The sequence below is a fragment of the Chiloscyllium punctatum genome, chromosome 49 (genome assembly GCF_047496795.1).
Source record: "Chiloscyllium punctatum isolate Juve2018m chromosome 49, sChiPun1.3, whole genome shotgun sequence".
Lineage (NCBI taxonomy): Eukaryota > Metazoa > Chordata > Chondrichthyes > Orectolobiformes > Hemiscylliidae > Chiloscyllium > Chiloscyllium punctatum.
The window spans coordinates 20665425-20678212 of NC_092787.1; the positions used below are offsets into that span (position 1 = coordinate 20665425).

Consider the following 12788-nt stretch of genomic DNA (forward strand, 5'->3'; position numbering starts at 1 on the left):
TTGCACCTGAATGTGCAAGAACTTGGCTTTGTGCCCACAGTTATCAACAAGCAGGATAAGCAGTGGAACAAATCAGATTTGGAAAATAATTATGAACCACTCTTATGCCCCGATCAGTTGCAACAATGAGCCTCTCAGCGACTTGGAGCAGGTTCAATCACTAAACCAAGATAAAGGTATATTAGAGATTAGAGTGAAAGAGGAAAAATCTTAAGCATTTCTTTAGGAAAGCCTTTGACAAGGTTCTGCATTGTAGACTAATTAATAAAGTTAGATCACATGGGATTCAGGGAGAGCTTGCCAATTAGATAAGAAACATTTGGCTTGACGGTGGCATAGTACTTTTTTTTTACAAACTGCAGAATGTGGGCCTCTGATGAAGCTTATCAGAGAGAATACTCTCAGAAAACCCCTTATAACTCTTCACATAAACAGTCAGAGTGAAGCAAAGAACTGAAAACCAGTCAGGATTGTTTGGGCTAAAACAATATATCAAAAAAAATTGTTTGAAGAAGGTCCTCAACAAACGCACCTCATGACATATCTGCTACTAGCTCAGAAAACAAAGGCATCTGTCTGTTAGTGTTTACCTGCCCAGTAATGGTTCCTTGCTACTTAATAAGGAAGACAGCTTGCACGAATTGGAACTCAATAGAGAACTGCAACACCAGTGGGAAGACAACAAACTGGATTCTGCATACAGTGAAATGAAATAGCAGAGAAAGCTCATTTCACAAAATTTATCACTGAATACACTGATTATCAAGCTTTGTAGCTCAACGGCAACGACCCTACCTCTGGGCCAGGAGCTTCAGATCCCATTTGCTACAGAGGTTTGTCAAAACACAACTGAAACACGATATCTACAACTACTAGGGTCTCATTGTCTATGGACATGAAAAACGTTTTCACCCTCAAAGCATGAGCTTCTTTTAAGTTCTGTCTAAAACAGTAAGAATAATGAGAGAAAGTTTATTCTTTGTCATTAAGAAATTCTGGGTACAGCATCCAGGGTTTTATGAATACTAGCAGAGAGTACAAATTATACTAAACACATATAAAATGTTGCTTAGGCTCAATTAGATTACTGCATCCAGTTCCAGGCACCATACTATAAGGAAGAATGTGAAAGCATTACAGAAGGTGTAGATAATTATTATTGGGAATGGTTCCAGGATGAAGAACTTCAGTTACAGAGAATGGAGCAGTTGTGGCTGTTCTCCTTGGACAAGGTGAGGTTGAGAGGAGATGTGGGTAAAATTGAGAGGTCTAGACAGTATAGATAGGCAGAAACATCTCATTGGGAGAAGAGCCAGGAGCCTTGAAGGTGAATGACAAAGGTAGCAATGGCAACTTGAGGAAAATCTTTTTTGTGTGGGAAGTGGTTAGGATCTAGAATGCACTGTCTTGCTTTGTGATGCCGAAATTATTGCACAGAGGCTGGTATCCCATCACCAAGTCGCCCTTTATTTACCTTTGCACGGTATATGGGCTGTAACCAGCCTGCTCAAAGTTAGTCCCTAGACTGAGCAAACTGTCTGAATGTCCTTTTAATGTGTGTCGGCCAGGGCTCCCTGATTGACCCAGGTTAATGACCCCAATCAAGAATCTCATTGTCAATGAGATCCACCTGGCCTTGGTTCCAATAATTACAGATGGAGATAGGCGCAATTAATAGATTCAAAGGGGAATTGGATTATTATCTGTTAAAGGAAGAAAGTGCAGACTGGCAAGAAGAAAGCAGGGGATAGTGCAAGAGAAACGGCTCCTTCAGAGGGTCAAGACAGACACAATGGGCCAAATAGTCCTTTTCTATACTGCAGCTCTTTGGTAATATTGTGCGCAATAACATAGCTTTTTATTCCAGATATGTTTAATTGTATCTAACTTCTGTTCACTGTGGCTTAGTTAATCACATTCCTGGCTCCAAGTTATCAGACTCTGGATCCAAATTTCACTCCATGACCTGAGCAAGGCTGGCACTGCCAGTGTAGTACTGAGGGAATGCTGTCTTTCAGGTGAAATGTTCAAACTGAGGCCCTACCTGCCCTGAGAGGTAACTGAAGATGATTTCAAAGCACGACTCTGATTAAGAGCAGGGAAGTTACCCACAATTCCATGGCAAATATTTATCCCTCAATCAACACACTTGTGCATGTTCGAGCTTGGTGCGCTCAAAGTAGCTGCGACATTTCCTATAATAACAACCATAAAATGCTGGAGTTCAAAACTTCTTTGTTGCCTAGAAAGTGCTCTGGTTGAGAAAGACAAGATACACTGAAAGTATTCCTTGGTTTCTGAATTCTTGAGTTGTCATGCTTGGATTTAAACTTGCATCTCTAGACCATCAACTCAAACTGCTGGGTCATTAGTCTAGTGACACAACCATCACGTTACCAACACCTCTTAAGGGTTAATGAATGAAAATCCTGTTAACTTGGATGGATATAGCATGCAGGAAGACAGGAACAAACTAAACATCGACATCTCTTCATCTATCTCCCAAATATTTATTTATTGAGGGCTCCAATGGGACCTTCCAAACAGCTGCAAACCATTTCAGTAAAATAAGCAGCATAGGGCTGGATTCCAGTTGTGCAAAATAACAGCTGAAACCTGCTATTAGCTGCATTCTTGTGAAAGATATAAAATTGGTCAGTCTCAGCAAGCAGAAACTGACCTCAGGGTGGGGACACAGAGGAAAATGAGCTTGGAAGTGGTGAAGTTCGGGTGAGTAAGTGGTGCATGTTGAAAAGTATTTTACACATATTAATGTAAATTGCATTGTGGGTTGATGCAGTCTTGGGAGTACAAGCATCATGCTGCAGATGTGCTAGTCTTTAACCTTGTAAAGGCCTTTCACAGTTATAATGGCACCCATCTGTGAATTGTTAAGTTAATTAGAGAAAGATTTTGAGTTGAAGAATTCAAGTTCTAAATCCAACAGGAAGAAAACTGTAATTAATCTTTCCTTTTATTTCTGCAGTCACATGTGTCATGCAACCATATGGTTCCTTGAACCCTGGCAGCTGATTGGTACTGAGTCCAAGTTGTGAGTGAGAACAGTGAGCATTGGAAGTCTATTCCTTCATGTTAAATGCAACCACTTTCTCCTCCAGGAGCCATGCAAATATTTCAGCAGGGATTGCTGGATAGCACCCAGGAGCAGGAACCTTTCCAAAGTTAGGGAAGCAGAGGCCACTTGATTCATCATGACTGAGGCCAACTAGTAGAACTTCACTCAGAACACCAATCAAATGCAACACTTTCCTGTTTGATTAAATGGTTTCTACTTTAACCTTGACTCTCTGAGGCTGCCAAGATCAGAAGGCTGTAACACGAACAAAACAGATCACAGATACATAAACAGTAGTAGCAATCCATGGTGCAGCTTGTTAGTGTTGGGTTGATTCATGCCACTGAATAAGTAATAGGACATTTCAAAGGATATCAGGAATCTCACAGTAGCACATAATACCTGTCACATTCCCGGCTTCAAAGTGGACCGCAATAATGAATCTGTTCTGTAAATAGAAGTGCTATCTTACCTGCAGAGTCTCTTTCAGAGCATAGGCAGCTTCAGACAGAACTTTTTCCACCTGTTTCCTATGTTTTTCCTGTTGTTCCATGAGGCTTCTCTGATTGTCCAATTGAGATTGCTTTGTCTCCAGTTGCTTCTGAACGGAGATTACTTCTTTCCTGAAAATTACATGAGAGGGATTTAGAACAAGTAACATTGAAACTTTAAAATAATAGATTTCAATGAACAAGGGCTTAATGTTTGGAATTCTCTTGCAACATTCCAAAATCTGAGGAAGATTGAAAGATTATGGCCAGTGCCTCTGCAATTTCCACCCTCCCTTCTTTCAATATCCTGTTGCATCTCATTCAGTTCCAGTGCCATATCAACTTTAAATACAGGCAGTTTATCCAATACCTTTACCTTCATTTTAAACCCTTCAAATAATTGTGTTTCCTCCTCTGTCACTGTGGCCTGGGCAGCATCTACCTCATAAATAAATACAGATGTAACTTTTTCATTTAACATCTCAGCTATGCCTCCTATGACTAAGTGTAAATTCTCTTTTGGTCCCTAATCACCCCTAATCCTCCTTTTACTATAGGTGTGCTTATAAAGGATTTTGGGATTTCCTTTTCTGTTAGTTGCCTGTCTTTTCTCATAATCCCTCTTTGCTTCTTGTATTTACTTTATCACCTTCCTTCTGAACCTTCCACATTCAGCTTCGTTCTCAAATGCATTAACTAGCCATGCCTGGTCTTCCCCTGAATTAATCTCCTTTGCCATCCAGGGATCTCAGGATTTGTTTGTCCTGTCTTTCCCTTTTAAGGGAATATAACTCGACTTGAGACCAAACCATCTTTGTAGCCCAATGCTTTCCTTGCCTACCTTTGTTTCCAATCTATTCAGCCAAGCTCTGTTCTTGCCCCATTGAAGTCTGCTCTCTGCCAGTTGATTATTGTGACTATGTGTTGATAATGTTAGTTTCTACTGTAATGCTAAACCTTATGACACAATCATCACTTTCCCTAAATATTCCCCATTGTTACTTGATCTATTTGGACCATCTCAATCCCACACACTTTGGTCTACCAGTCCATTCTTTGTGCACATGTACTGATGTGGGAAATTCTCCTGAATACAATCTAAGAGCACTGGCCTTACATTAGTAGTATTTCAGTTGATGTACAGGTAATTAAAGTACCCCATTACTATTACACATTGTGGATTGCTAGCTTGCTGCAGTGGGGAGGCCTGAATGTTCTGTTGATGCCAAGAGCAATGCCATCAGGAGTTCTCAAATCTTGGCAGGGCTATCCATGAATGGTAACATCAGAGGGGAAGAACCAGAAAGTGCAAATTAAAACAAGTCCTCCATGGTAAATTAAGTGGAAGATAATTATTTGACATCATGGATGTAATGGCGGATGAAGGCTGCAGAGGTAGGGAGATCCCCAGTCGTCAAAGTTCCTTTGCCACTGGAACTCAATCTACCTTCAGTCAAGGAATGTGTGTCGGAGGTACAACAGCATTCCCACGTTAGAAGATTTAATAGCTGCGCAAGGCATCTATCTAGAGGAATTCAACTTGCCCCCCTCCCACCCCCCCAGTCCACCCACACACACACACACACCAAGGACTGCAGCTCCTGGCAAGAGATGACAGGGACAGCATTGAGAGATCTGGAAGTCCCTGGCTTCAGACCAGCATGTAGGTGGTGGAATTTGACTCAGTCATCCTTGGAATAGGATCAGCAGAGTATCTTGACAGCTTTCTTCATGGCGGAGCAGTTTTCTTCAGGATCCGCTCTGCTGACTTTGCACAGGGAAGGGGGCTAGAAAAGGTTCTGTCACCAATCTAGCAGGCAAACTACATCCAGCAGGCTCATCTACCTGCAGCCTGACAACCAAAGTCAAACTCAATCTCAGAACCCAGAGAGTGTACAAACCCTTAGGGGTAATGTTCAGAATGAAGAACTGTTCATGTTGCCCGAGAACTCAGTCACTCCACTGAGCTGGCCACATGGTCAAGATGACTGAGTTCTACCTACCAAAGCAAACCTTCATCCAGCCCGAGGAAGGCACTTGAATATGAGGAAGACAAAGGTAGAATTTCAAAGACTCTCTGAAGGATTTCCTCAAGAAATGCAACATAGATGTCAACCTATGGGAGATCCTTGTTCAAAAGAAACCAGTTTGGAAGAACATCCTGGATGAAGGGACACAATTGTTTGAAAACACCCATCAGCAAGAGGGTGCACGTAAAAGGAAGAGGAGAATGGAACGTCATCAATTTCAAGGCTAGGTACCAATTCCACCTCCTGGAAACACCACCAAATGTGTGGTTGGAAACGGGGCTCTAGGATCTGGCTCAACAACCACACAATTTCCTAGGTGGACAACCATACCCATTAATGATAATAATATAACTACTCTATGATGTTTACATCTCTCTGTAATTTCTTTGTAGACTTGTTTCTCTAAATCCTTCCCATTAGCTTGTAGTCCATAGACTACACAAAAGCATGTATCTGCACTCTTCTTAATCCTTAGCTCCCTGAACCCTCTGAAATATTATCTTTCCCGGGCACTGCAATGTTCCCTCACTCATGTATTAATCTGTCTTATCTTTCTACTTCACACACAGTCTGTGGGAACATTCCTTATGCAATAACCTGTTGGGATTAAACCAAATAAGACATGTAAAGAAAGAGGTTAAAATTGCACCAAGGAGTTCCTAGGGTGACACTCCTAGTGTCAAAAAGTATAATGTTTTGATGCTCAGTCAGCAGGACCCATGTAAACACAATATTGCACTGGACATACCTTAAAGATTCATTTTGTTCCTCTAGTTTTTTGATGGACATCTCAAGTTTCGGGATCACCTTCTCTCTCTGCATACAATTTTCTAATGAGTCCTGCTGCTGTTTGCATTTCTCAGTCAGCATTTGGATAACCTGAAATTTAAGCAGCAAGTTACCCTAGCTGTTTGTTTTTATTTTACTGGTCAGACCATTAAAATTGAGAAACAGATCTTCCTCAAAAGATCCTGGTTACATGCATTCCATAGTGCTGTATTCAACCAAATTTGTACATGGGTAAAATTTCAAAGTCTGCATTTGACACAAAACTTGAAATAGTAGTAAACAGATATATGAACAGTTGCAGATACCTGAAAGATGTGAATAGGTTATTGAAATGGAAGATTAAGTTTAGCTCAAAGATTGCAACTGCTGTTTTTAGACTAAATAAAGCTAAGAGGAGTTACATGTGTTCAAAATCATGATAGGTTTTGGTACAATAAATAAGTAGAAACTGTATCCTGAAGGGTTAATGATAAAAAGCAAGGAGCCATTTATGGATGTTGTGTACAGACCTCTAACTGTAACCAAGCAGTGGAGTGGAGCATAAAGATCAACATAATGAGAGCTTGTCATAGATGCAACACGATAATTACAGGAGATTTATCCACATAGTGACTAGAAATCAGTAAAAGTAGCCTAAATGGATTGATGGGCTTCAAACTAATTCTTAAAGGAAGTGGCAAATGAGTTAGTTGCTGCACTGGTTTTGATTTTCTAAAATACCCTTGATTCAGGGACAGTCGTGATAGATTGGAAGGTAACAAGTGTAACTCCTTTATTCAAAAAGGGAGTCAGAAAGCAGGAAACTACAGGCTAGTTAGCTTAACATCTGTCCTAGGGAAAATGTTAGATGAAAGCTCATTGTGGTGGGTGGGAATGCGGTTCAGATTACAATCAAATCAGCCATGACCTTATTGAATGACAGACCAGGCTCAAGGAGCTAAATGGCCTACTCCTGCATCATGATCATGTTTGCAGTAATGACAGGGCACATTTAAAATAATGTGCAAAAGAGCCAGAGCTGAGAGGAGAATTTTGTTTTACATTATGAATTATTATAATCTGGAATGTACCACCCGAAAGAGTGGGAAGTGGAGAATGATTTTTCAAAAGGGAATGAGACAAATAAAAGGCAGAAAGACATGCTGGTATCTGGGACCAGCTCTTTCAAAAAGCTGGCACAAGCATGATAGGCCAAATGGCCTTTTCACTACACTTCTTTAAGAACCCGATCCCTTTGACCAAACTTCGGGGTCAAACCATCTTTCACTATGTTGAAGGAGCTGCACGAATGCATGATATTGTCAATGTGAACTAGGAGATATATCAAACCTTAAGGTTGCTGAGACTTTTTCTGGCCAGTTCTTTCTGACTCTCCTCCAAGATGTGAATGGTTCGCCACTGCTTCTTTGCTTCTGATTTCAAATCGTCATTCTCCTTGATTATTTTTATGCTTTTGTCCGATATCTTTCCCAGCTTGTTGGTGATGGATGCATTCTCACGGATTGCCCTTTTTGTTGTCTCTGCCACCTGTTTTTTTGAGATACGACGGAACTCTGCAGCTACAGCATTCACTCGGGAAACCAATTCCTTCTTTAACCTACAGGAATAAGGGGAATAAGGTAATGGTTTAATAGTTACAGGTCTGGCCCTTACTTGCTGCTGATAAAGTTGTTGTCCTTTCACTGGTTGGCCTAATTAATTCTTGTCGAATGAGGGGTCCTGGGCTAGGGAAAAGAAAAAAAAATCAAGTAAGCTTTCCGCTTTCTGATCACAGTCCAAGGACACATGCTACAAAATAGATGTGGATATTAGATGAGGACAGTGTTAGCCATTTTGTTCTTCCCACTTACCACTGTCAAATCATATTTTGAGACTTATCATCAAGGCTCACATAATACAAATGGCCAAGAAATAGTGTTAATCAAACTGTTCCTCAATGAGGGTCAGGAGCCCAGAATTTGGATCGTACTGCACTGGTTTTACATGCAGTTATGAGCCAACTAAAGACACATTGGGCCAGATGGAGCTGCATGTTCAATCTCTGTTAAGATGTGTGATTTGTCATTTTGATTAAACTATCTCCAAGGTGTGCATTCAAAACCAGCATCAGGCATTTCTCATACACCTACATGAGCTCGATACAATTTTGAAGCACCCTTTCCAAATTGTGCCTCAACTGACCACTGCCTCATGCTGCAATTATTTCTTTTTCAAGTTATAATGGAACAACCAGTGTTCCTTGGAGACTAGGGTGGGTGCACTGCTGCAAGGGATCAAACTATTTGATCTTTTCATACAGGCTGGTAGACCTGCTCTATTTCCACAATACACAGGGTTTTTTTGTTTTAAGTAAAATTTTGCATTTTATGTAGCGTGCTTAACACAACTTCTTTTTTGAAAACAACCTTCTTATGACAGTGATTTTAAGACACCTATAGGCAGTGGAGAATCTTGGAAATGCATAAATAGTTTATTTTCGATTTGGCTCAAACCAGCCAGTCTCTGTTCAGATACAATATGTCATCCCACCAGCTATTCTTGCAATCTTCTCAACTGGTAATTTACTGTCAATTCATGAGTGATGTAAGTGTGGTATATTGTCACGGAGATTGGGGACAATGAAAAACATTGTATTGGATTCTCATTCCTAAACACACTGTACATGGAGTGACAGATGGAATTTAATTTAGTTAAATGTGAGGTGCTGCATTTTGGAAAGGCAATTAAAGTCAGGACTTAAGGTCCTGGGGAGTGTCGCTGAACAAAGAACCTTGGAGTGCAGGTTCATAGTTTGCTGAAAGTGGGAGTCTCAGGTAGATAGGATAATGAAGAAGGCATTTAGTATGCTTTCCTTTATTTGTCAGAGCATTGACTTAAGGAGTTAGGAGGTCATGTTGCAGCTGTATAGGACATTCGTTAGGCCACTTTTAGAATATTGTGTGCAGTTCTGGCCTTGATCCTATAGGAAGGATGTTGTGAAACTTGAAAGGGTTCAGAAAAGATTTACAAGGATGTTGCCAGGGTTGGAGGGTTTGAGCTATAGGGAGAGGTTGAATAGGCTGAGGCTGTTTTCCCTGGAGCAAAGGCTGAGGGGTGACCTTATAGAGGTACATAAAATCATGAGGGGCACGGACAGGGTAAATAGACAAGGTCTTTTCCCTGGGGTGGGGGAGTCCAGAACGAGAGGGAATAGGTTTAGGGTGAGAAGGGAAAGGTTTACAAGAGACCAAAGGGGCAACTTTTCATGCAGAGGGTGGTATGTGTGTGGAATGAACTGCCAGAGGAAGTAGTGGAGGCTGATACAATTCTAACATTTAAAATGCATCTGGATGGGTATATTAATAGGAAGGGTTTAGAGGGAAATGGGCTAAGTACTGGCAAATGGGACTAGATTAATTGAGAATCTCTGATCAGCATGGATGAGTTGGACTGAAGGGTCTGTTTCTATGCTGTGCATCTCTATGACTCCATAACAGATGAAGACACAATCTGACGGATATATTTTTTCTGAATTCACTTATGGGACATGGGTGTCGCTGGCATTAGTCGCTCTTGAAGGTGGTGAAGAACTGCCTTCTTAAATCACTGCAGTCCATGTGCTGGACGAACAATGCCATTAGAGAGGGAAGTCAGAGATTTACCCAACCACGTTGAAGGCATGATGGTGATATATTTCCAAGTCTCACAGTTCAGTGACTTGTGAACACGAACTCTCTGTTCTCATAGTTGTGAAGTGATACACTTTGAGATGGAAAGAGGGAAGGCAATACAAGATAAGCTATACAATTCTATAGGGGGTTCAAGAACACACAGATCTTGGGGCATGGGCACAGACTGTTGAATGTAGGAGGCCAGGTTGAGAAAATTGTTGAACAGCATACAAGGTCCTGGACTTAATAAATGGAGGTGTAAGGTACAAAAGCAAGTAAATTACAAACTACAGGTTCAGTTACGACTGAACTACTGTATCTAATTCCAGGCATCTTAAGGCCAGATAGATCGAATTAGCTATTGCACGATTCAACAAGTCAAACGGCCTCCCTGTATACTGTAACCATTCTGAAAGTCAAGCAAAGTGATGATGAAAGTAAACAATTTGTAGGCTGCCCCCTGTCAGCCCCCAACAAAACTCAACACCTTTAAGTCAGAAAATAAAAAATCTTACCTATCTTTATCTACCACTGCCTTCCGTTCCAAGTCGTAAATAATCTCACTGTGCTCTTCGTCCTGATGCTTTAACTGTTCTTCAAGTGAAGCAAACTTTGCCATCAATTCCTCCTTGTGAACTCTAAACTCTTCAAGTGCATCCAGCTTCCCAGCTGTAAAACAGAAGTGGAAAAGACAGTACAGCATAGGATATTCCAGAAGCTCAGATAGCAGCATTGTGAAGTCTTGCCTTAGCAGACTTGGACATTAACCTGTCGTAATTAGTTATTGTTTACCCTTTCAGTATCCTTGCTGAGCATCATGGCTTGCCAGACATCCTTTTAGAGAGAAAAGTAACAACACAGGTCACTCCTATTTGCTCTTCGACACCAGGATATAATGGAGTCTTCTCCTCTGGCTGGACCCTCTGGCCCAACTCATCCATGTCAACCAGGTTTCCTAAACTGAACTAGTCCTCTGCGCCTGTACTTGCCCCATCCCTCCAAACTTTTCCAGTCTATGTTCCTGACCAAATATCTTTTAAATGCTTTAATTGTACTCACTTCTACAACGTCCTCTGGCAGCTTCTTCTAAATACACACCACCCACTGTGTGAAAATGTTGCCCTCAGGACCCTTTTAAAACTTTTTCCTCTCACCTTAAACCTATGCCATCTAGCTTTGGACTCCCCTACCATAGGGAAAAGACCTTGGCTGTTCACCTTATCTACGCCCCTCGTGATTTTATAAACCTCTATAAAGTCACCGCATAGCCTCCCACACTCCAGGGAAATAAGTCCCAGCCTATCCAGCCTCTCCTTATAACTCAAACCCTCCAGTCTCGGCAACATCCTTGTAAATTTCTTTTGCACCTTTCCGTTTAATAACATCCTTCCTCTCGTAGGACAACCAGAATTGTACACAGTACTCCAGATGTGGCCTTACCAATGCATTTCCTTGTAAAGTATATTTGCACTTCCATTGTAATACAATTATTTACATTGTAACATGTAGACCAGAAGGAATAGGCCATTCAGCCCTTCAAGCCCACTCTGCCATTCACATGCTAAGTTCTCTGCCTGTCACTGGGTTGATGATAGTAAGCAGCAGTATGATGCTGTTCATTGAACATTAGTTGTCTACATAACAGCCTCAACTGACAGTGAGGTGGAAGTGGAAAGGCAGTAGAGTCTCCAACCCACTTGATTAATATCTCTCAGCACCAAAGCTGCCTCAGGAGAAGTGGCAAGGTTCCATCCAGTGCCTCAGGTCAACATAATTTCTTCAGTAGTGTAAAATGTTAGGATGTAACAGGTTTAAAGCACGTAGAGACAGGGAAAGGGAACTGGGGTGCAAAGGAGGAAAAGAAAGGTCAGAATGCAGGGGACATTGAATAAGTAAAGAGTTGGTGATGTAAGTCAAAAGAGGATGATGGTAATGAGGCAACTAATGTAATAAAAGACGAGATGCAGTTGGTAATTACAGAATCATTAAACCAACAGCTGCTGCTGAAAAAGAAATGGAAGCAGTGGTTATAATTGGAAACTGCTGGACTCAGAGTTCATGATTTAAATATAAGATACGGTTCCTTGAGCTTTAGTCAAGCTTTATTAGAACAGCCCAGGAGAATGAACACTGAAATGTTAGAGTGGAAAGTGATTAGCAACCAAAGCTCAGGGTTATCTGTACAGATCGAATGAAGATACTTCACAAAGCAATCACCAAATTTGTAACTAGATTCCTAGTGGCTAGAGATCACATTATGAGCAGTGGATACTACATTCTAAGATGAAGGAATAACTAGGCCTATATCCTCTGGAGCTGAGAAAAATGAAAGGCGTTCTCATTCAAATATAAGCGCTCTAAAGGAGCTTTGTTAGGATAGATGCAGAGAGGATATTTTCCCCTGACTTGGGAGAGTCGGAGGATTTGAATCTCAGAATAAGGGGCAGGCCATTTAGGATTGTGATTGAGAGAAATTTCTTCATTCAAAGGCTGGTCACTCTTTAAAATTCCCTGCCCCACAAGGCTGTGGAGGCTCAGTTGTTGAGTATATCCAAGACAGAGATTTCTACATATTAAAAAAAAAAAGAATTGAACAGGAAAATGGTCTTGAATTAGGAGATCAACTATTACTTTATTGAATGGCAGAACAGGTTTGAGGGGCTAAAGAGCCTACTCCAGCTCCGATTTTCGTACAGCTTACGTTATGTAAAGTACAATTAAATGGCTGTTTCATATTGAAAGAGTGAATGGA

General features: G+C 41.0%; 1 protein-coding gene across 1 annotated transcript in view; it reads right to left on the minus strand.

Moving 5' to 3' along the window:
* cfap157 (cilia and flagella associated protein 157) overlaps positions 1-12788 on the minus strand; it is a 33256-nt gene that overhangs the window by 9777 nt on the left and 10691 nt on the right. Inside the window, exons 3-6 of the mRNA XM_072565780.1 lie at positions 10552-10705; positions 7716-7983; positions 6346-6476; positions 3549-3699 (exon numbers count right to left, since the gene is read on the minus strand). Coding sequence (XP_072421881.1) covers positions 3549-3699; positions 6346-6476; positions 7716-7983; positions 10552-10705 — 704 coding nt within the window. The remainder of the gene's footprint in view (positions 1-3548; positions 3700-6345; positions 6477-7715; positions 7984-10551; positions 10706-12788) is intronic.